The sequence below is a fragment of the Dasypus novemcinctus genome, chromosome 18 (assembly GCF_030445035.2).
Source record: "Dasypus novemcinctus isolate mDasNov1 chromosome 18, mDasNov1.1.hap2, whole genome shotgun sequence".
In the NCBI taxonomy this organism is placed as follows: domain Eukaryota; kingdom Metazoa; phylum Chordata; class Mammalia; order Cingulata; family Dasypodidae; genus Dasypus; species Dasypus novemcinctus.
In genome coordinates, this window is record NC_080690.1 from 78168878 (window position 1) to 78189546 (window position 20669).

A 20669-nucleotide genomic window follows, 5' to 3' on the forward strand; every position below is an offset into this window, starting at 1 on the left:
TAGTGCTCGGAGGCGGGCCGGCGCCAGAGACGAGAAGAGAGGAGGGGAGGCCTCCTCCGTCGCCGCCATCTTGGACCGGGCCCGGTCAGCTTCCGCGGAGCCATCGGCAGACGCCGCGGCCTCCCTTGAGCCCCGACCCAGTCGTCAGACAACCCCGGGCCCACTCCCCCCACCCCACTTCCGCTTCGGGCCGCTATCGCGATAGCGCCCGGGCCCGGGGCGCGAGAAAAAGGCGGCGGGCGCTCGCCTCCCCCGCCTGTCGCGATACGCTCCTCAGCGGCGGCGCCAGCTCCTGTGGTGAGAGCGTCAGGCTCGACTGGGCCCGACCCCTTCCCCTCCTCTCCCCCGGCGCTGCCGGCCGCTGCCCCGCGGCCCCCCGCTCTGGCGATGCCGCCGGCTGTCGCGACACAGCCCCTCCCCGCCCCCGCAGCGCGGGCTCCCGGCCGGAGGCGGCCGCCGGGGCCTGGGCGCCGTCCGTCTCGCAGTGCGCGGCCCCGGCTCCCGCCCGCGCCTCCCGCCGCTCGGGGGCCGCTGTCCGCAGCCGGGGGTCCCCGCCGCCTCCGCGTGGCGCCCGCGTCGGGCCCCTGAGAGGGTGCGAGCGGCCCGCCTCTCTCCCGACTGGTTCCGGCTCCTGGCCGCCGGGCTGGAGGCGCCCCGGGCTCGCGTCCTGACCCCCTTGGCTGCAGTTTCTCCGCCGGGGTCGGCGCCGGGCCCCGCAGTGTGGACCAGGACCCCTGTTGGAGCGAGGGGTCCCCCTTCCCGGGGACAAGGCTCCCCACTTCGCACTCCTACCAACTTGGATGTCATCTTTTCTCTTTGGAGTATGAGCTCCCCTGGATCTAAGCTTCCGGCTTCTTCTTGGCATCTGTGGGGGACCCTCTTTGGAGATCTGGGGGAGGAGCCTCCCTGGATTGAAGATATCAGCTTCATTTAGTCACTGTCCCATCTGGAATCACCTCCACCAGGACCAGAGTTCCTCTCTCCTTAGTTTGTAGCTCTTCCCTAAAGTCCCGTGGATCCAAAGCTTCTCCATCCCGCAGCACGGCGCCTTTCTTTTGGGAGAGCCTGACTTTGTCCCGCGATTCAGGACTGTCCTCAGTGCTGCACTCTCCAGCCTTCAGTTCCTACCCCTTTGGTCTTGGTATCTGCCCTGGGCTTTGTGGATGTGAACTCCCCTGGATGCACCCTATCTGCCTCTCTGCGTGGGGGCTTCCTCGCGATGTCATCATTACTTGTGTATTGGTGTCAGAGGCTGTTGAGCACCCCTGGGCCTCCGGTACATGGTTCTGTCTTGGTGAGACCTCCCAAGCTCCCCCTTTCTTCATGTTAATGATCTCCTGCTGCAGGAAGTGCAAGCTCCCCTTTAAGTAGTTCCTGCCTCTCAATTCAGGGCCTGTCACCCAGAACTAATTCTCCTACCCTTTTACTGTTGGTTTTTTTTTTTTTTTTTTTGACACCTGCACCCCTTCTCTGTGTAAGCTGTTGCCTCCTCTGATTCTGAGACTTTAACTCCCATTCACATGAGTCTCTTCTTTGGGGTGTAATTTATCCAGGGGCCAGGGATCCCACATAACCCTCAATATTGTGTCAGGCCCCTCACTGTGGATTGTAAGCTCAGCAGAACCAAGGCTCACACCTACTCAATCTTGCCTTGCTGGTACCCTGCAGGGGTATAAGTCTTCCTAGACCTGAGCTTCCTGTACGAGGGGTGTGGGCTTTGTGCCCCAGGATAAGGAAACTTTCTTGGTATTGCCTTCCTCAGGGATAAGGTTCCTGCCTTTCCTGTGTTGGTGTCAGGTCCTCCTGCATTTGATGTGTCTACATGTGACCCCACTTTGGGGCTAAGGACCCCTTCTTGCCCACTGTGTGGGTCTGAGGTGTTTGCCCTCTCCTAAGGTGAAAATTCCTTGCTCTAGGGGTGTAAGGACCCTGAGATGCCTGGTAGAGACCCCAAGTGTCACCTTCTCTGGGACTAAGAACTCCTTTGGTATAACCCCACTTCCCCTACCCTTGGCATTGGGCCTTTTGGTGGGAAGAGATGGATCTCTGCCCTGGATCTAACACATCCGCCTTCCAGAGAATAAGAGCCCCTGACAGCTTCACCAGCATCCAGGGTTAAGGACCTTTTTCTGACATCACTTCTCAGCAGACCAAAGCTTCTACCCTCTTCGGTTTGCAGCTCCTTGCTGTGGAGATACAAGCTCCCCTAGATCAAAGGCTCCTCACCCCATGGCACAAGGCCACCCCCAGGACCAGGGACTGCTTGGTGCTAGGTCCTTCTGCTTGTCCGGCCTCTGCGTGACAGTGTTAGTTCGACTGAGGTGAAGTTTGAGGGACCCTTTGTTAGCTTTGGCCTCTCATTGTAGGGGCTGTTGGTTCTTGTGGGTTTAAAGCCAAGATCACCTCACACCCCCAGTAGAGGCTCCGTTTATGGGCATGTGCCTTTTTCTTGGACTAGTGTTCCTGGATTCATCAGTGTCTGTTTTCCCCTGGAGGATCTCAGTAGATCCTTCCCCAGAGTTGTGGCTCCCAGCCCCTCAAGCCTGGGGCTCTTGTCCATCTGGTCCACTGCTATATGGCTTTTTTGGGGGAAGTGTGTTGCCTCCCCTCATGCTAAGACCCCTGCCCACTGTTGTATCTTGGGCCTGTTGGGGGGAGCGCCCCACACACACCAGTGACACCCCTTTTGGAATTTTCCCCCTGGGCCTAAGCTTTTGCCAACTTCCACGTTGGGCTTTTATGTCTAAAACATCACCTCCCTGGGCTAGGGCTTTTCTTGCTCCTGCAAGGGGATGTTAACTCCTCCCTGGACTGGGTTTCCTGATCCCTACAATGTGAGGACTTGGAGAGGACATCACCTCCCTAAAGTGTGGTGTCCCTTGCTTAGGGCTGTCCACTGAGGCATGGTGAGCTCCTGGGGTAGAGGGAGGGGTATGAGCTCTCATTTATTCTTCTTTGCCCCATGGAGTAAGAGGCTCTCTCCTGTGGCAGGAATGTTGGCACTACACTCCCGTGCAGTGAAGAGTCCCACACACCTCAGGGTTGGTGTCTGAGCCCCCTGGGTCTGATGTGCTTGTCCCCCTCAGCTTGGGTCTGTCCTGTGTAACTTGTTTTCCTGATACAAATTTTAACTAAATGAGAGTTCAGTTTCTAGGTTGGACTCATCACAATTCAAGTGTTCAGTGAGCCACATGTGGCAACAGCCTGCTGTGTTGGTCAGCACAGATCTAGAAAATTTGCATCCTTTCAGAAAGTTCTGTTGGGTTGGACCTTTTGAGATGGTACCTTCTCCATGGCAAGGAGCCCTCTTGGTATAACGTCCTTCTGGGTTAAGGCTCTCAGCCTTTGGTGTAGGGGTGTCTTTTTGCAGTTAATGGCTCCCCTGGGTGTCCCTGCCCTGTGCCTGTAGAGTGGGATCCCTCCTGGACTGAAGGGACCTGCACTTTTCAGTGCAAGCCCCTCTCAGGTGGGTAGCCTCAGCTGGCTGCCAAGGAGGCCTCCGAGCATGACCCTCCATCCTGGGGCTTCCTAGACTGAAGCTCTCAGCCCTCTTGATGTCAGCCCCCTCTGGGTTGTTTGTAACATCTGTAGGGTGGAGAGTCCCTTCTTTCAGAATTGGGCCTTTGCCAAGGTGGTTTGTGTTACCCTGAGTCTGAATTTCCAGTCCGCTTGATATGGAATCCTTTGTGTAAATTACCTCCGCATGGCTAAAGTGCCCTTTTGCTCTCTTAACTTTTTAAGAGTTATATCTTTTCTGGCCTTTCTTTGGATGCTGCCTTCTGCCCCACATCTCTCTCTACCCCTTCTTGGTATCAGCTTCCTTGGACTAGGAGTGTTCTCTCCTTTTGGTCCAAAGGTTCTGCCCTGGAATAATCTTTGAGGTCGAAGACCCTTTTCTACTTGGGAACCGGCTCTCTCTGTGTTGATGGGTTCAGCTTTTCATAGTTTTAGGCATCTCCTGTCTCTTCTCTCTTCGTCCTGTCTGCCTTTCTCCTCCACAGCGCATCCATATGTACGTGTTGTCAGGCCCTTCTCTGAAGTGTAAATCCTTTTATGTCTTATGATTCGTTTGAGGGCGTGATCTCTCCCACTGCTACGATTCTAGGCACCTTCATGCCTGACCCCTCTGTGTAGGAAGTGTGATCTCCAAATTTAAGGCCTTCATCCCTAGCAGTTAGCTGTGTGCAGCATGACTCTTTTCCTCTAAAAAAATCCTCTTGAATGTCATCTATGGGGAAAGGTGCTCCACGCACCAGGAATTTTCCACTTCCTGAGTCAGGCATACAAAAGGTATATATTTTTCCCTGCTTCACCAAACTCCTATGGGCTAGACCTGTGCTGGGTAATTGTGGGAACAAAAGGAGAATTGGGCCTGATCTCTATCACCAGACAGTAGTTGCCTCCTCCCTTTACCTTCATACCTAACCTCCTATCCCCAAGTCCCTGTCACTGGGTTTGGCCTGGCCAGGGAGTAAATGTTTGTTCCGCTCTCTCTTAGCAGCGTCCGACTCCAAGAGAGTATGAAGAGAGTGCGTCTGTAGGGCAGGGAAGATGGCGGACAAGCGCAAACTCCAAGGTACTGGGCTGCCCATCACATACGTGTCCACACACTCCCTCATCACCTCCCAGCTTCTCTTTGGGTGTCTGCTGCCTTGCTGGATTCTAACAGCCTTCCTTCTCCCTGACCAGGTGAGATTGATCGCTGCCTCAAGAAGGTGTCCGAGGGTGTGGAGCAGTTTGAAGATATCTGGCAGAAGGTACAGAGGCTGGGACTTAAAAAATCTGGGTCTCCAGAGAGGAAAGTGCAGAAAGAGGTTCAGGGTCTCTGGGAATCATCCGGGGTGAGGGGGCTGCATGCTTCTGGGTACAAGGACCTAAGAGAAGCTGCTCTGAGGTAGATCAGGAAGGGTGGTCCCAGAGCCCCTGGCCTACAGGGAAGGCAGACAAGGTCTGCTATTGGAGGGGGCATGAGGGCAACTGCCCTCACACTCACTCCTGAAATTCTGCATCCTCAGCTCCACAATGCGGCCAATGCAAACCAGAAAGAAAAGTATGAGGCGGACCTAAAGAAGGAGATCAAGAAGCTACAAGTGAGGGGCTAGGGGCCTGGGCTCCTTTCCTGGGGTGGAACGAACTGTGGGACTGGTCTCCTGGGCCCCTGGAAGAGGAGGGATTGGGGCCTCTGTTCCTGGGCCCTGAGATGGTCTGACTTGCTTTTCCCACCTGCAGCGGCTGAGGGACCAGATCAAGACATGGGTAGCGTCCAACGAGATCAAGGACAAGAGGCAGCTTATAGACAACCGCAAGCTCATTGAGACGGTAGGAGCCCAGGGATGGGGAGCTTGCCAGTTTCTGGGGTCCCCCAAGGGCAGAGGTGGAACAGCCAGATTCCAGAGGTCCTTGAGAGGAGGGAGGTCTGCACCTGAGTGAAGGGGAGAGACGAGTGGTTCAGAGTCTGCAGTGTGGGGTCACAAGGCTCAAGAGTGAGCATCTGCCAGCCCTTGGTCAGCTCTTCGCCCATCCTCGGGAGCCCCCTGCCAACTGCTCTCTCCACAGCAAATGGAACGGTTCAAAGTTGTGGAACGAGAGACCAAAACCAAAGCTTATAGCAAGGAGGGCCTGGGCCTGGCCCAGAAGGTGGACCCTGCCCAGAAGGAGAAGGAAGAGGTTGGCCAGTGGCTCACGGTGAGCTGGGGCAGAGAAGAGGAGGTAAACTCTGGGGGCCCTGACCCCCAGGCACACAAGGGCACTCTGGGCTGACTGCTGTCTTTTTTTCTTCCTTGTCTTCCTAGAATACCATCGACACCCTAAACATGCAGGTGGACCAGTTTGAGAGTGAAGTAGAGTCACTTTCTGTGCAGACACGCAAGAAGAAGGGCGACAAGGATGTGAGTAGGGGACCCAATGCCCAGAAGATGGGGGACAGGTTGGCAGTCTGAAGAAGTCAATTACCCAGGCCTTTGAGAGGAGGGGTCAGATTCCCAAGATGGGATTTGGGATCTAGGAGGCAGAATTGGCAGGGCTGAGCAGCTTACTGGGTGGGGTCAGGGAAGGGGAAAGACAGGATTCCAGGGGTCCAGCTGGGTATCTGGGTAAGCAGTGGGGCCTCAAGAAGAGGAGCAGTTTAGGGAGAAAGATGGTGAGTTCAGCTTGGACCCCAGAGTAAGTGTTAAGGATACCTGGGGTGGGAGGCTGTGGTCTCATATAACTCTTAGATGGCCCGGGTTCTCAGCAGAGGAGGGGAGCTGTAGATAAGGCAAGAAGCCAGTTAATTGGGCCCCAAAGAGAAGAGTAGTCTGGGATAAAGCTAGGATCCCAGCTTGCAAAATTTGAGGATTGAAGGGTGTCAGTTTTAAAGGATGCAAATTATATTTCTGTTGTTGGCACTGGAATTAGAGGGAACCCAGAGCTGGCCCTTGGAGAACTAGAACTTGGGCCAGAATGGGGTGTTGCAGGTGCAGAGTCTGGGGACCATGGACTTGAAGGGGAAATGATGGATTTCTGGAGAAAGAAGTAATTTGGAATTGGGGCCCAGCTGTCAAATCCTAAAGGGAATTGCATGGGCCCTGGGAGGGGTCAGGTACCTTCTGAATCTGGGGCAGCCACAGTGATGGTGAAGATGGCCATGAGTGATTGTAAACAGCAAGCTCCCACAGGCAGGGCTGGGGGCGGGGTGTGGAGCCACACCCCAGAAGGTGATCAGTGTGGCTGGCCCTGGACCCAGCAGACAGGCAGCGAGGACAGTTGAAAGCTTTGGGGCATCAAGTGAGGTGCTGATAGGGGCCAGGTTTTGGGGTGGCACAGGGACCTCTGAGTCTTTTAGAGGTTTTTGGGGTCCTGAGGTAGACTCAGATTCCTGTGCCAGAGGTCTGGGGTGAGAACTGAGGAGTCCCTGAGGGGTCAGAGGGTGGGCAGGGTAGAGGGTTGGAAGAGGGCCAGGGACATTCTGTAGGGGCTGTTGGGCTAGGGCAGCCCCTGAGCCTGGCCTGCGTTCGCCAGCAGAAGCAGGACCGGATCGAGGGCTTGAAGCGGCACATCGAGAAGCACCGCCACCACGTGCGCATGCTGGAGACCATCCTGCGCATGCTGGACAACGACTCCATCCTCGTGGACGCCATTCGGAAGATCAAGGACGATGTCGAGTACTACGTCGACTCGTCCCAGGACCCTGACTTCGAGGAGAACGAGTTCCTCTATGACGACCTGGACCTCGAGGACATTCGTGAGACCCTGGGGCTCACCCACGGGAGCAGGGCTCCGAGGGCCACGGGCGTCTGAGCTGCTGAGCACGCCTCTCGCCTTCCCCCACAGCACAGGCGCTGGTCGCCACCTCCCCCCCCAGCCACAGCCACATGGAGGATGAGATCTTCAACCAGTCCAGTAGCACGCCCACCTCGACCACCTCCAGTTCTCCCATCCCTCCTAGCCCGGCCAACTGTACCACGGTGAGGCTCCTGGATTCCAGCAGTTCTAGAGGCCATGGGGCTGGAAGTCTCAGTAACTTGTATTAGGACTTTTGTTTCTATGGGGGCCGGAGGAATGGGGCAGGTGGAAGGCAAAGTAGTTAACTGAAGAAGCCAGGAGCCTGTCTAGGCGCATGAAGGGGCTGGGGTCCTAAGGGACATAGAGAGCTGATATCGGGACCCTGGCATCCCACTTGGGTTTAGGGCTCTGGTGTGAAAGCTGGGAGGGGTCAGAGCATGGGGTGCCTCTGACTGGAGATCCAAGGGTTGGGTCCCCTAAGGGGAGCAGGTTCCTGGGTCCTTACGAGGCTGGGTGAGTGACAGGACACTAGAAGCTGGAATGTGGGAGGGTTCCCCAAGGAGACTAGGGTCACGGATTAGGTGTTAGAACAGCTTTGGAACTGCAAGCCAGCCCTAGGTCCAGGGTCCTACTTGTATATGTAGATGATATAGAGATCATACAGGGTTCTGATTCTGTATCGCCCACCTCAGGAAAACTCCGAAGACGATAAGAAGAGGGGACGATCAACAGACAGTGAAGTCAGCCAGGTGGGTCAGGGCCTGGGATCTGTGGGCATTGTACTTCCTTGTAAATTCATTTGTTCCCTGAAGGCTCACTGAGGCCTGAGTGCCAAGCACAGAGAGATGAGCTAGGAGTTAGGGTCTGGCCTGGAGGGGGAGCCTTGTGGGATTACTAAAGATAGGTCGGGATGGGCAAGCAAGCAGCCAAGTGGCAGGTGCTCTGGCTGAGGGGGTCGTACAGGGCACCAGCCTGTCCTGGGCGGAGCAGGGGGTAGGGTGTTCAGGAAATGTGTTCAGAAGTGGCATTCACCCCAGGCTGCCTGGCAGGGAGAGGCAACGGCACATAGGAGGGCAAGGGTTGTGGCAGAAAAGTGTGGAGCAATGTGATGGACGAGTCTTAGGCTGAAGAGCTCAGACTTTATGGACCAACTCTGAAAGGCTCAGATGAGTCTGAGAAATGATAGTTAAAAACCCAAAATGGTCTTTTTCTTTGAGACTTCTCAGGGTTTTTGCTGTGTTAGTGCCCATAGCAGTTTCCGCAAAGAGAAAGACAAATGCAGCATATCTTAGAATTTCTTATTTCTACTAGCGAACCCCCTGTTCCTCTGTTAATACCTCCGAGAACAGGCATACACATTGGGAATTGCTGCTATCCAAGAACGGCGAGCTGAGAAAGCCATGTCGCTAAGCAGGAGTGTAACGGGCTGGAAGTCCCCCTGTGGGCTAATGTGGGCCTGGTGGGAGACCCTGGAGGTAGAGGTCCAGGCAAGAGGCCCGGAGCAGTGAGGGTGGGGAGGCTGGTGCGGGGATGACCCCAGGACTCCTGTCTGCCCAGGCTCTGCTGTCTAGCAGGGACCCTGGGAGGGAGTCATCTGTGAAGCCAGCAGGTTCATTGAGAGAAGTCGGAAGCAGCAGGGTATGGCACCCAGGTGTGCTGAAATGGTGCTGAAATGGAGAATACTGATCTCTGCCACCACTTTTTAGAAGTGTTGGTAACTTGGGTCCCCACCGGTTGTTTTTGTGACCTTATATGTGACTTACTGTCCCTTAGATATATTCTTTGTTGTTCTTGAACATCTCATTTTCCAGCTAATTTAGTGCTGATGTTGTCTTTGTTGGGCATTTGGCTTGTGCCTGTTAACATCCTGTTGGTAGACGTTTAGTGTTTCCAGATTGTCACCTGTGATTGGACGGATAGCTTTCCCAGTTGTTTCCTCTTACAGATGTTGGATTTCTCTGGGACGTTGATGGGGAGATGGCCAGGAAGGACTGGGACATCAGGAAGGGGGGTGGGAGCTAGAAATAAACTTCAGTGTTTTAAGCATGAAAGTGGTGATCGAGGCCAAGAGGATGAGGGAGCAGCTGGGGGCAGCAAGGCCAGAGAGGCGGCCAGTCTATGAGGAAGGAACCTGCGCTTGGAGGAGGGATGGAGGTGTGGGGTGGGGGTGAGAGCTCAGGGTGGGGGCCTGCCAGCCCACCTGGGTTCTGATCTTCTCTCTCCCATTCACAGTCTCCAGCCAAAAATGGCTCCAAGCCTGTCCACAGCAACCAGCATCCTCAGTCCCCAGCGGTGCCACCCAGCTACCCTTCCGGCCCTCCACCTGCCCCCTCTGCCCTGAGTACCACCCCTGGCAACAACGGGGCACCTGCCCCAGCAGCACCCCCTAGTGCTCTGGGTCCCAAGGCCAGTCCAGCTCCTAGCCACAACTCAGGCACCCCTGCCCCTTATGCCCAGGCTGTGGCCCCACCAGCCCCCAGTGGACCTAGCACAGCCCAGCCCCGGCCCCCCAGCGTCCAACCCAGCGGTGGCGGAGGCGGCGGCAGTGGAGGAGGCGGTGGCAGCAGCAGCAGTAATAGCAGCGGAGGTGCTGGCAAACAGAATGGTGCCACCAGTGAGTGGGGAGCCCAGGCGTGGGGTGGGGGGATGAGGGGCTGACGGTAGGGGTGGGACAGCTGAGGCAGCAGCTGATAGCCCCTTTTCCTTCCCTCCTCTTTCCCCAGGTTACAGCTCAGTAGTGGCTGACAGCCCAGCAGAAGTGGCTCTGAGCAGCAGTGGGGGCAGCACCGCCAGCAGCCAGGCCCTAGGCCCCCCACCTGGCCCCCACAACCCACCGCCCAGCGCCTCGTGAGTGTCTCTTTGGGAAGGTGGCCTCCTGGAGCAGAGAGATGCCTGCACACAGTCCACCTGCCTGCCCCCACTGTTAGCTCCTCAGACCTTGGTCCTGCCTTGCCCCTGGGCTGCAGAGCGAGTGCCGCCTTCCGCCTTGGCCAGGTGCCTCAGAACCTGCCCAGCCGCTTGGGTGCCCGTTGCAGTGCGCCTCTGGTGTCGTTTGCCCAAGGAGCTCTTTTTTCCCTCTCCTCTTCCCTGCCCAGCTCCTGTTGAGTTGCCCCAAGTTGCCCTTGTGGCTGCTCCAGAGTGGCCAGAGTTCTGCTTTTCAAAGGGAAATAGCCCAGAGTCTTCCTTTTCTCTTCCCAGCCACTCTCCAGATCTAACGTCACCCCCTTCCACCTGGTCTCTCTGTTTCCCAGGGGAAGGCCCCAAGAGAAACTTGCACGCTTCTGGTGGGGAAGCATCCAACTTCCATTCCCTTGTGTGCTTTCCACAGAACCATCTCCCTTTGTCCTCTCTCAGCCCCTGGGTCTTCGTCGGGGCATCATAAGAGTCCTTGTTCTCCACCTCCGCAGCACTCCTTTATGGGGAGAAATGACTCCAGGGGTTGGCTGCTGCTTCCGCCCTCTGGGATATGATAAAGAACTGCTGCCCTCTCATTTCTCACCTCCATGGCCTGCTGCCAGCCCCGTCTGTCTTCCGCTCTGAGCCCACCTTTTGCTGGACTCTCCTGTTTGCCCTCCCTCTGTCCACCCAAACCTCCCTATTCGTTGGCACCCTCAGGAACCCTCTTCTCAGCCCCCCGCCCTTGTCTTTCCTCTTTGCCAGGAAGGAACCCAGTGCAGCAGCCCCATCAGGGGCTGGGGTTGTAGCCCCAGGCTCAGGGAACACCGCTGGGGGGCCCAGCCTCCTGGTGCCACTAGCTGTGAATCCTCCCAGCTCCCCGACGCCCAGCTTCAGCGAGGCCAAGGCAGCTGGGGCCCTGCTCAATGGACCTCCGCAGTTCAGCACCGCCCCGGAGATCAAGGTGAGCCCTCCAGACGCTCCCCAGGGCAGCCCGTCCTCCAGTCTGACTAGCAATACCACCTCCACCCCCTTTGCTCTCTCGGGATCCCACTCTGGCTGGCTGGCCCCTTTTTTGCACCTGCTCCTCCCTGAGTCTTTCTGAATCCACCTGCACCCTCACCTTGATCTTGGGGGCTCTCGTTCAGTATCTTAACCCCACTTACCCCACTCCACCCTCACTCTATGCGTTTCTTTCCCTTTCTGGTTGTATTTGCTTGCTTTCTCCAGGTTTCTATCTTCTCCCTTGCCCTCTGCCAACTCTGGGTCTCTGTCCCCATTTCTTCTCACAAGACATGCTGATGCTTTTTACTTCTTCTGACCCGTCATGTAGTCTGCCACCCTCTTTTTCCCCCTAAGAAGCCGTTTCAGTGGAGGTCTGCTCTGCCCCACTTGCATGCATGAATACAGCCTGGTCCTGCCTTGAAGAAGCTTGCCAGCGGGTGCGGGGAACAGGCCTGTACACGTGCTGTGTGGGGTAGGGCGGACAGAAGGTGCTGTGGACCAGCAGGATCATCGAACCTCACCTGGGGAAGGCAGGCCCTGGAAGCCTTCTCAGAGGAGGCAGTGTTTAACCTGAGACCTGCTCCAGGGCAGGAGGGACCATAGTAGCAGGAAAGGCTAACGGAGGAAGGAGTAGTTAGTTCTCCTATCCCAGGATTCTGGGAGGGCACAGAGGTCTGATTTGGTGGCTGGAAAGCGAGCAGGAGTTCCGCAGAGAAGAGGAGTACAGGCTGGCTGCGGGGCGAGCTGATGCCGGTGGAGTGCAGCTGCCGAGAGTAGCTCTGGAATAGTAGTGTCAGGTCCGTGGGGTGGCAGAGGAAGTGCAAGTCCAAATCCTGGCATTGCCCTTTCCTGGCCCTGCTACTGGGGCACATTCCGTAACCTTTCTGTTCCTTCGTCTTCTCACCTGGAAAATAGGAATGATTAAAATTACGCCTACCACAGAAGAGGGTCATGGTGGGCCTTGGAAAGGTTTTGAGTTGAGAAAGAACAAATTGAGCTATTGTGGAAATGGTCCCTTTGTGGCCAGTGGGGACGGGATGAAGTTGGGTGGGATGAAGGTCTGGGTGGCTACATGGCCACGGTCAGGGGATAGAGGGAAGGGATGGGCCTGAGACAGACTTTGGAAATGGGATAGGTGGGCCTTGGTGACAGGGCTGAGGAGTGGGCAGAGGGGGAGGTAAGGGTGAGTGCTCTCTGCCAAGGTGGGTGCGGACCACCCCGAATGGGAGTTCCTCTGAGGCTGCTTGAGTACAAGGAAGGGCAGTCTGCCCTAACCCACTCACCTAGCGGGGAGGAAGGTGTGGGCTTTGGGTGCGTATTTTATCAGTGAGGACACTAAATTCAAGAGAGGGACAGGAGCTTGCCCCAGGCACCCCCTGCCTCCTTAGAAACGTTGGATGGTGCTGTTGGCATTTGAGTGGATTCTTCCAGACCTATCAGTGTTCTTGGAGAAGTGTATGCCGTTACTCTGTTGTAGGACAACAGTGGTAGGCTCGGCCTCTTCTGCATTTTGATTTCTTTTCTCTCTGGTGTGTCATGAACTTCTGCTTTCAAAGTAGCAGCACACTGTCCCCAAGCCAGTGCTTACCAGGCATTCTTCTAGTGATGGATGCTCCCGTGGTGCCTAGTGAATGCTGTTACATGTCATGGTTCATCTGAGAACAGTGCCTGGGATGTGGGCAAAAAATACCCTCCCAGCAGGGCAGGCAGGAGGGCCTGGGGCCTGTAGCAGGGAGGCTGTGCTTGTGCCTGTCCCGCTCTAGAGGCTTAGGCTGGCACCTCTCCCCACTCCAGGCTCCTGAGCCTCTGAGCTCCCTGAAGTCTATGGCAGAGCGGGCAGCCATCAGCTCTGGCATTGAGGGCCCTGCACCAACACTGCATCTGACCGAGAGAGGTGAGGGACTCAGGATGGTGGGGGCAGGGGGGCAGTGAGGGACAAAGGGGCTTGCTTGGTGCCAGCCTCACCACTGAGGGCGCCCCTTCTCCCAGACATCCTCCTGAGCAGTACGTCGGCGCCCCCTGCCTCGGCCCAGCCGCCCCTGCAGCTGTCAGAGGTGAACATCCCGCTGTCCCTGGGCGTGTGTCCACTGGGGCCTGTGCCCCTCACCAAGGAGCAGCTGTACCAGCAGGCCATGGAAGAGGCCGCCTGGCACCACATGCCCCACCCCTCTGACTCCGAGCGTATCCGGTGAGGGGCCAGAGGGAGGTTCTGGGCGTGGGGGCCCCTGAGCCTGAGGGAGGTGGGGCAGCTGGGGTTATGGTCCCCTAGACAGAAAGACCAGGGGCTGAGCCCCATGGAGTTTGAGCGTTGATTGGATTTGGGATTCTCTAAAAGAGGTAAGGACTGAGGGATTAAGTGTCGGGGTGAATGGGGGTGAAGAAACACCTTTTGATGGATGAGAGAGGTGCGGTGCACAGAGCAAAGGTCCTGGAGGCTGCTCATGCTGACTCTTGTACCTGACCACCATGCATCAGGGAGGCTGGAGCCAAACGAGTGGGTGGGTTTTGACTACCCTCTTTCTCAGAGTTGTGTTGGCAGCTGGCACCAACACCGTCCTGTTGCACCACAGGCAGTACCTCCCCCGGAACCCCTGCCCGACGCCCCCCTACCACCACCAGATGCCACCCCCACACTCGGACACTGTGGAGTTCTACCAGCGCCTGTCGACTGAGACCCTTTTCTTCATCTTCTACTATCTGGAGGTACAGCAGGGCCCCCGGGACAGCCTCAGGCCCCCCGGCTTCACCGCCGCCGTTCCCCCCTCAGGCTGGAGGGGTGAGGTGGGTGCCCCACTGTGCCACCGGGACTGCACCCCTCTCCCTGTCCCATCCTGGGCCCCTCAAAACCAAATTTGTCCCTGTCCCCACCTAGTACAGAGGTGCTAGAACTGTTCAGATGGGCCCACCTCAGGGCAGGCTCCTCTTCCAGGCTGGCTGTCCCTCCATTTTGCTCACTGGCACGTTCTCCGGCATCCCCGGAGCCAGCTAGGGCACTGCCCAAGCCCTTCGTGATACCACGGAGTTGAGTGACCACCCGCAACCTGACTTGGGGGTTTCCTGAATTTAAATTACTTCTTCAGCACTCATCACACATCAGTTTCTCTTCTCAGAGCTTCTCTGAAAGCAATTTCCTCCTCTTGTCTTCATTTTCCTTCTGGTCAGCGTGGGTATGTTCTGTGCCCCCAGCCTCATCTTCATTTGGACCACCCAGCCCAACCTGTCTGAGGCGCCCGCTTCAGCCCTGATACTTCACCCCTGGGCCCTCCCGCCAGGGCTGGGGCCCTGACCCCCTCTTTCCCCCCAGGGCACTAAGGCACAGTACCTGGCAGCCAAGGCCCTGAAGAAGCAGTCGTGGCGATTCCACACCAAGTACATGATGTGGTTCCAGCGGCACGAGGAACCCAAGACCATCACGGACGAGTTTGAACAGGTGAGAGGGCCCTCCCTGTGCCCCTGCCAGCTGCAGTCCCACTGGGGTAGTTGGTTGAGTCCAGGTTTCATGCTGCACAGGGCTTTGCTCTGTGCAGTCTGTGCAGTCCCTGCTCCACCCATCTCCCTTCCCCACTCTTCTGTGGACTCCTAATGCCTCAAATGCTCTAAGCTCTTCCTCTCTCAGGCCTTTTGCCTGCCTGGAAAACTCACTTGACTACCTGCTAGCCATCCTTTAGGTCTTAGCCTAAATGTCACTGCCTCAGAGAATCCCCCCCAGAGCCACCCAGCCTGGTGCCCCTACTGTGTTCTTCCTGTCACACTTGCCAGGTGGGTGTGTGGGATTTTCTCCTTGGCACGTCTCCCCACGAGACGGCGGGCTCTGCTGGGCAGGGGCTCTGCAGATAGTGACTGGGGAGCTACCTGCTTAAGTGGCCATCTTGCGCACTGATCGTTACTTGCTTCACCTCACGCTTCTCTCAAAATATTCTGGAGCCAGACTACTTGGGTCTGAATCCAGCTCCAGCTGGGTGGCTTTGGGCAAGTTCCTTGAACCTCTTTGAATGTCTGTCTCAATTTCTTCATCTGTAAAAACGGGGTAACAGGTACCCCATCTCATGTCATTGTTTTCTGGATTAAATGTCTAACACGTGAAGGACTTCGCGGTGCCTGCTGCACAGTACGTGTCATGGACGCATTATATTCTCCAAATTACATTTAGTTGGTGTGTTCCACAATGTTTTATTTCCACCAAGTATTTCCCTGCTGCCAAGCCCCGTCACAGAGAAGAGTGTGCAGTAAGACAGGTGTGGTCCCTTCCCTCAGTACTCCCAGCTGCCTTTGCACAAGCATTTCAGACATTTGGGACCCAGCCCCTTTCCCCTTGTGTCCTCTCTGACATAAACTACAGAAGTGCTGTCCCGTCTAGTTTGGTACAAGTTGTTATATTTCAGGGTATCTGATTCATTCCAAAAACCCCCTACCACCACCACCATCAATAAAATGTTGTTCCCAAAGCGTGCTTGGATAGGTTCTGAGCAGGGCCTCTTCCCTTCTCCAGGGCTGGGACAATGATCCCCCATTACTTCAAGGTTCGGGGAAGGTTAAATGCTAGGTTGGCACGTGGTACGCGGTGGAAGCTGCAGCCACTGAGGAGCGCTGTGGCTGCCTTTTGGCCACACGCGAGCCATGTGACCTCAGCCTGAACCTCTGGATGGATGCGGTCGTTCTTCCTTCCTGAGAAGAGCGTTGAGGGTGGAAGGAGGCAGTGCCTGGGGCAGCTGACCCGGTGCCTGGCACACCCACGGCCCTAAGGACTGCCTGTCCCTTGTCTGTCGGTGCGGCCCAGACACCTAGGTGCCTCCTCCTCCACTCACTGACCGCCTTCTCCCCCGGCCAGGGCACCTACATCTACTTTGACTACGAGAAGTGGGGCCAGCGGAAGAAGGAAGGCTTCACCTTTGAGTACCGCTACCTGGAGGACCGGGACCTCCAGTGACACCGGCCCCCCTCTGCCCACCCCTCCCCCCGCATGCTGATCCCCCTGCCCAGGTGAGGGCCCTGCCCTGGAAGATTGGGGGGAGGCCCCAGGCCATGGGGCAGCCCCCTCCCCCAGGAAGCAGGGAGGGGGCCGGGAGGTTTTCTTCCTCTCAGCCCCACCCTGGGGGCCCGGGGGCGAGGGCTGCCCCCTCCTCCCCTCCCCAGTGAGGGACATTTTTTGGTAAACCTATTTTCATTTTGGAAAATATTTATGAATAAATAGTTTTGTATGACGGCTGGCAGCAGCAGCCTCTCCTGTGCCCCCTCAGGAGCAGAGATGTCAGGGTCTTGTCCTCAGCTGGAGTCAGCGAGCAAGGTGGGGGTCTTGCTGGCGGGGGCGCCGGGCCAGCTGGGGGTGGAACTGCGAGTTGTACCGCCGCCGCCGCTCGTCTGTCTCTTCCTCTGGTTGATCCTCTTGGGGTGGCCCTCCTTGGACCCGGGCCAGCAGGGCCTCTGCCCGAGCCCTCTCCGCTGCTTCCCGTCGAAGACGTTCAGCTCGAAGCTGGTCCAGGGACAGGGGCCTAGGGGTAGAGGAGAAGGGTCAGAAGTGGACACTCTCCAGGAGGGCTCCTCTCTGCCTTCTCTCACCCCCTTGCTTGCACCTGCCATGCTCCCAGTCTCCTCTCAGACGAAAGCAGCTGAAGTCTAGGCTCAGGAAACTGGCCTGAAACCACGTGCAAGCCCCTGGGCCCTGTCTGCGCCAACCTTTCACACCAGGTGTCCCTCCAGTGCAAGCGGGCACACTGTTACCTCTACAGTATGGCACCGGGCAATGCCCCAGCCCTCTCAGCCTCAGTTTCCCTTCTGTGGGAAGGAGATTGTGGTTGGTACACCCCCTCTACATGTGGTCTGGCATCCTGAACACAAATGTGTGCTTACTCCAACCCAGTGGTTCTCAAACGTCGGTCTCAGGACCCCTTTACAAACTAAAAATAACGTTTATGTGGGCCGCTCTATTAATATTTAGATTAGAAATGAAAACATTTTAAAAACAGGCAGACGTCCCGTTAGTCTTGGGAGCAATGACATCTCATGTCATGTAGCCTCTGGAAACCTCTGTGGTACAATTGATATTGAGAGTGAAGAAGGGAAAATAGTGTTGTGAAATAGGTTTGACCTCACAGACCCTTGGAAAGGGTCCCTGGACCACACTTTGAGAACCACTGTTGTACCCAGCCAGCCCCTGACTCCTGTGTCCAGAGAGAGGCTCTCCCTGTGGTGCCCACATGTGGGCCAGGACTTGGGGCTCTGGTTCTCTTCTGGGCCTGGGTACTCTTACTCCTTTGGTCGCTGTTTTTCATGTCCTTCTTTTTCCTTCCTGTTGTGACCTCCATCGTTATCGCTGTGCCTTCTTTTCTTTCCCAAATACTTCTCCATCTCTCGCAGAGGGTCCAAGCGGCTCTTGATCTTCTCTTCTGGCCCTGGGCCAAGTGGAGGGCTTCCTCGTCCAGGGGGGAGCTGGTACCAAGGGGGCTGAGTCTGGGCTTCAGCTGCACTCTGGCCCAGGTATGTCAAGATGCCCAGAGCCTTCTCCTGTCTTTCCTGGAGGAGCCAGAAAACAGGAAAGAATTGGGGTACAGCCTTTTCAGGGTGTCTGGGGATGTCAAGGAGCCCTGGATATGACATGTGAGGCAGAATCTTCATTCAAGCAAAATGTACTGAGGGCCTAGCATGAGCCAGCTATCAGGTGGTGGGGATGGGATGGCCAGTGTATTGGGCCAAGCTCCTGCCCTGCTGGGATGACGGCAGGTGCAGCACAGTAAAAAAAAGCATGGGGAGGGGACTGAGAGGAAGACAGGGTGGAACTATGCCAGGGTTGAAAGGCAAGGCATCTTTGGGGAATACCTGAAAAAAGCTGAAGGATACTTGTGAGCTAGGAGAGGAGTGACTGAGGCAGAGGGAGCAGCAAGTTTGGCAGGAAGTGACAGCAGGTGAGTGACAAGATCTGATTTAAATTTTAAAAAGGTCTCTGGCCCCTGGCTGTGTGCAAAACATGCTGTAGGGGAAACAGCCCTGCCAGGCCTGTGTACTTGTCAAATGAGGGACAAGGAAAAGGGGTGTAGGTAGAGGGGCGGGTAGCTGGATGCCAGGTGCCCCAGTCAGTATCTTGGAGGCAGAGCCAGCAGGACTTACTGATGGGTGTGCCAAGCAGTTGGGTGGGGGGAGCAGGGCTGGCAACAGCTCCGTATTGTGCAGGCTGCCCTGGGCACCAGAGCACACTCCATGCAGTGTCTCCAGCTCCGTGCACTAAATGCTAGCAGGTTCCCTTCACTATTGGGAAGTGAAAAAGACCCCCACATATTTCCAGACTCTCAGAGAGTGGTGCCTCATGAAAGCCCAGGCCCTGAGGGCATTATCAGAGAAAGGAAAGTTGATAATGAGGCAAAGGAGACCCTCCAAAATGTCCCACTGTGGGAATTTGTGACTTATGGGGAAGGTAAGAAGGTTAGAGGATGAACCAGGTTTTTGAAAATGAGTTAGCACTATTAACCCTTAATACTTCCCACATACCTTAGGGCAAGATGTGGACCTGAGGGCACTGTACCTAGCAGCCCCATAGTTGGGGTAGCTCCACTACATATTTCCAAATCCTGTGGGGACCCAGATGGCCACAACCAGTACTTTTTTGAGTGCTGTGTTTAGGTGCTGTTCTAAGATCTCTGTAGATGAGCTTATTGTATCCCCACCATGCACCCAAGGGGCCAAAGCCCACCCGCCACTCTCCATCTGATGAAATGTTTGAGGCCAGCTTACTTTTTCCTGTCGCTTTTCTTCCTCATATTCTTTATTGCCTCTGGTCACCCCTTTCCCTTCTTCCAGCAGCTCCCGAAACAGGTCCACGGGGCCAGAATTTGGGACTCCTGTCTCTGCTGCTTCAAGCTCAGGTAGTGCATTCTGATACCTGGCTTTCTTACGTAGGAATTCTGTGCGGGCCTGAGGAAAAAGAAGGGTATATGCAGGCTCTTCAGAACCTAGAGGTGACTGAAGTAGTTGGAGTCTGGTGTGGGCTACAGAAAATTAAGTACAGGAGAGGGATGTGGCTCAAACGGTTGAGCACCTGCTTCCCACATGGGAGGTCCCTGGTTGGTTCTCTTGTGTCTCCTAAAAACAACAAGCAAAACAAATGAAAAAGTCAATTCAGGGGGGCTGACATACAAGGTCCCAGGTTCAATCCCCAGCACCTCAAAAAAAAAAGTCCACTGTGCTAGAGACGAAAAAAGAGCGCAGGGCACTGGAAGCCCAGAAGAGGCACGACTTGCAGCCTGAAGGGGTCGGGGTGGGAAGGGTGTGGCAAAGCCTGGGCTTCCTAAGCCCCCTTTCAAATAGGAGGTGGAAGGGCTTCCCAATCTCAACAATGAAAACAGCTCTCGAGGCAGCCAAACGATGTATCAGGACTGACAATCTGAATTCCAGGCAAGGCTCCAAGTCACTAACCCCAGCCGAACCTTCCAATTCCTACAGACATGCAACAATAAACGAGCCCTGAATACCACCTCCCAGCCAGTACTGAGGATCACATCAGCTAAAGAAATCAAAGGTATAAACAAGAGACTAAAGCGCTAAAAAAGACCTCTGGCGTGCGTGTGGGGTTGGGGGGCGATGCAGGGAAAGGGCTGGCCAGAGGCAGTGGAACCTGGCTCGTCCCACTCCATCACAGCCGTGCCTTCCTCTCTCAAGCTGTCTCGCTTCTCTACACAATACAGCACAGGGCCCCTCCTCAAGAACAGTGGTTACGAGGGATTTCTCTAGTCAAGCGCTCCGCAAGGCGCGAGCCCACAGTAAGAGCTCGATAAATAGGTTGTGCAGGCAAACTATAAAGTGATCTAAGTTTCCTGGCACCACGCGCAAGGGCTCATTTACTCATTCAACGGCTAATGTATTAAGCTCCTCCTCTTGAGATACGCCAGTGGGGGAACCAAGCACGCTTGGCGGAGGTTTGCGGAGAAACGACCCCAAAAAGGGGGAGGGCCTGCCGCTTAATTAGGCCGAGGCTTGTTGGACCTGCGCGCCGCGGACACTTCCGGTCCCTACGCGGAGGCGTCGGCGCCCCACAGTCCTCTCCGTTTCCGGCCTAGGGGCGCCTGCGCGATTAGACACCAGGAGCCCCGCCCGGGGGCTCAAGGGAGCTTACCTCTTGCTGAGCGAGCAGCACTTTCCGCTCACGTTCTTTCTCCTCCTCCCGAGCCCGGGCCTCGTCACGCCTTACGCGGGCGACATTGTCCTTGTTGCGGACATGCCAACTCTTCTTGGGCAAGATATTCATGGCGCCGTAACCGTCCACAGACTGCCAGGCCCGCCTTCTAGCACTTCCAATTGGCGAGAGGATGCTCCCTCCCTGGTGCTCCTGGCTCGGCCACAGATTGGTCCTGGGCTAGTTGGCACGCCCCCTCCAGGCAGAAAGTGATTGGCTGAGGCGCCCACCACCACGTTCGCCTCTCATCAAGGATCTGAGTCAATCACGGGTGGCCCCGCCCCTAGCGCCTCAGGGTGGCACGATGATTGGCAGGCATGTCCGTCAAGTCCGTTGGCGGAAGCGC

At 56.2% G+C, this 20669-nt stretch overlaps 2 protein-coding genes across 8 annotated transcripts; one reads left to right on the plus strand and one right to left on the minus strand.

The window, feature by feature from the left end:
• Positions 1 to 19: 19 nt before the first annotated feature.
• CNOT3 (CCR4-NOT transcription complex subunit 3) lies at positions 20 to 16364 on the plus strand. Of its 7 annotated transcripts, none has more exons than XM_004456660.5 (18): positions 25 to 297; positions 4499 to 4576; positions 4690 to 4757; positions 5016 to 5090; positions 5230 to 5319; positions 5557 to 5685; positions 5793 to 5888; positions 7000 to 7222; positions 7312 to 7445; positions 7956 to 8012; positions 9496 to 9877; positions 9987 to 10110; positions 10924 to 11122; positions 12958 to 13057; positions 13153 to 13351; positions 13734 to 13866; positions 14468 to 14593; positions 15992 to 16364. In XM_004456660.5, exons 2-18 carry the CDS (start codon positions 4552 to 4554, stop codon positions 16088 to 16090), a joined length of 2259 nt encoding a protein of 752 aa, XP_004456717.2. In that variant the 5' UTR covers positions 25 to 297; positions 4499 to 4551; the 3' UTR covers positions 16091 to 16364. The 7 variants fall into 7 exon arrangements, with proteins under 7 accessions (XP_071065537.1, XP_004456717.2, XP_004456716.2 ...); XM_004456659.5 differs by having other exon boundaries at positions 4502 to 4576; XM_058280786.2 differs by having other exon boundaries at positions 26 to 297; positions 7003 to 7222.
• LENG1 (leukocyte receptor cluster member 1) lies at positions 15318 to 20589 on the minus strand. The gene is made up of 4 exons (XM_004456658.5): positions 20264 to 20589; positions 18886 to 19065; positions 17411 to 17673; positions 15318 to 16652 (listed from the first exon to the last, which is right to left on the minus strand). Exons 1-4 carry the CDS (start codon positions 20393 to 20395, stop codon positions 16436 to 16438), a joined length of 792 nt encoding a protein of 263 aa, XP_004456715.1. The 5' UTR covers positions 20396 to 20589; the 3' UTR covers positions 15318 to 16435.
• Between the last annotated feature and the right edge of the window lie 80 nt (positions 20590 to 20669).

Coding starts and splice junctions, on each gene's coding strand:
- CNOT3 (XM_004456660.5), top strand. CDS start 4,552: ATGGCGGACAAGCGCAAACTCCAAG. Junction 5,686..5,792: donor AGGTTGGCCAGTGGCTCACG/GTGAGCTGGGGC, acceptor TTGTCTTCCTAG/AATACCATCGACACCCTAAA. Junction 9,878..9,986: donor CAAACAGAATGGTGCCACCA/GTGAGTGGGGAG, acceptor CTCTTTCCCCAG/GTTACAGCTCAGTAGTGGCT.
- LENG1 (XM_004456658.5), bottom strand. CDS start 20,395: ATGAATATCTTGCCCAAGAAGAGTTGGCATGTCCGCAACAAGGACAAT. Junction 19,066..20,263: donor TGCTGCTCGCTCAGCAAGAG/GTAAGCTCCCTT, acceptor CTTTTTCCTCAG/GCCCGCACAGAATTCCTACG. Junction 17,674..18,885: donor AAGAAAAGCGACAGGAAAAA/GTAAGCTGGCCT, acceptor TGGCTCCTCCAG/GAAAGACAGGAGAAGGCTCT.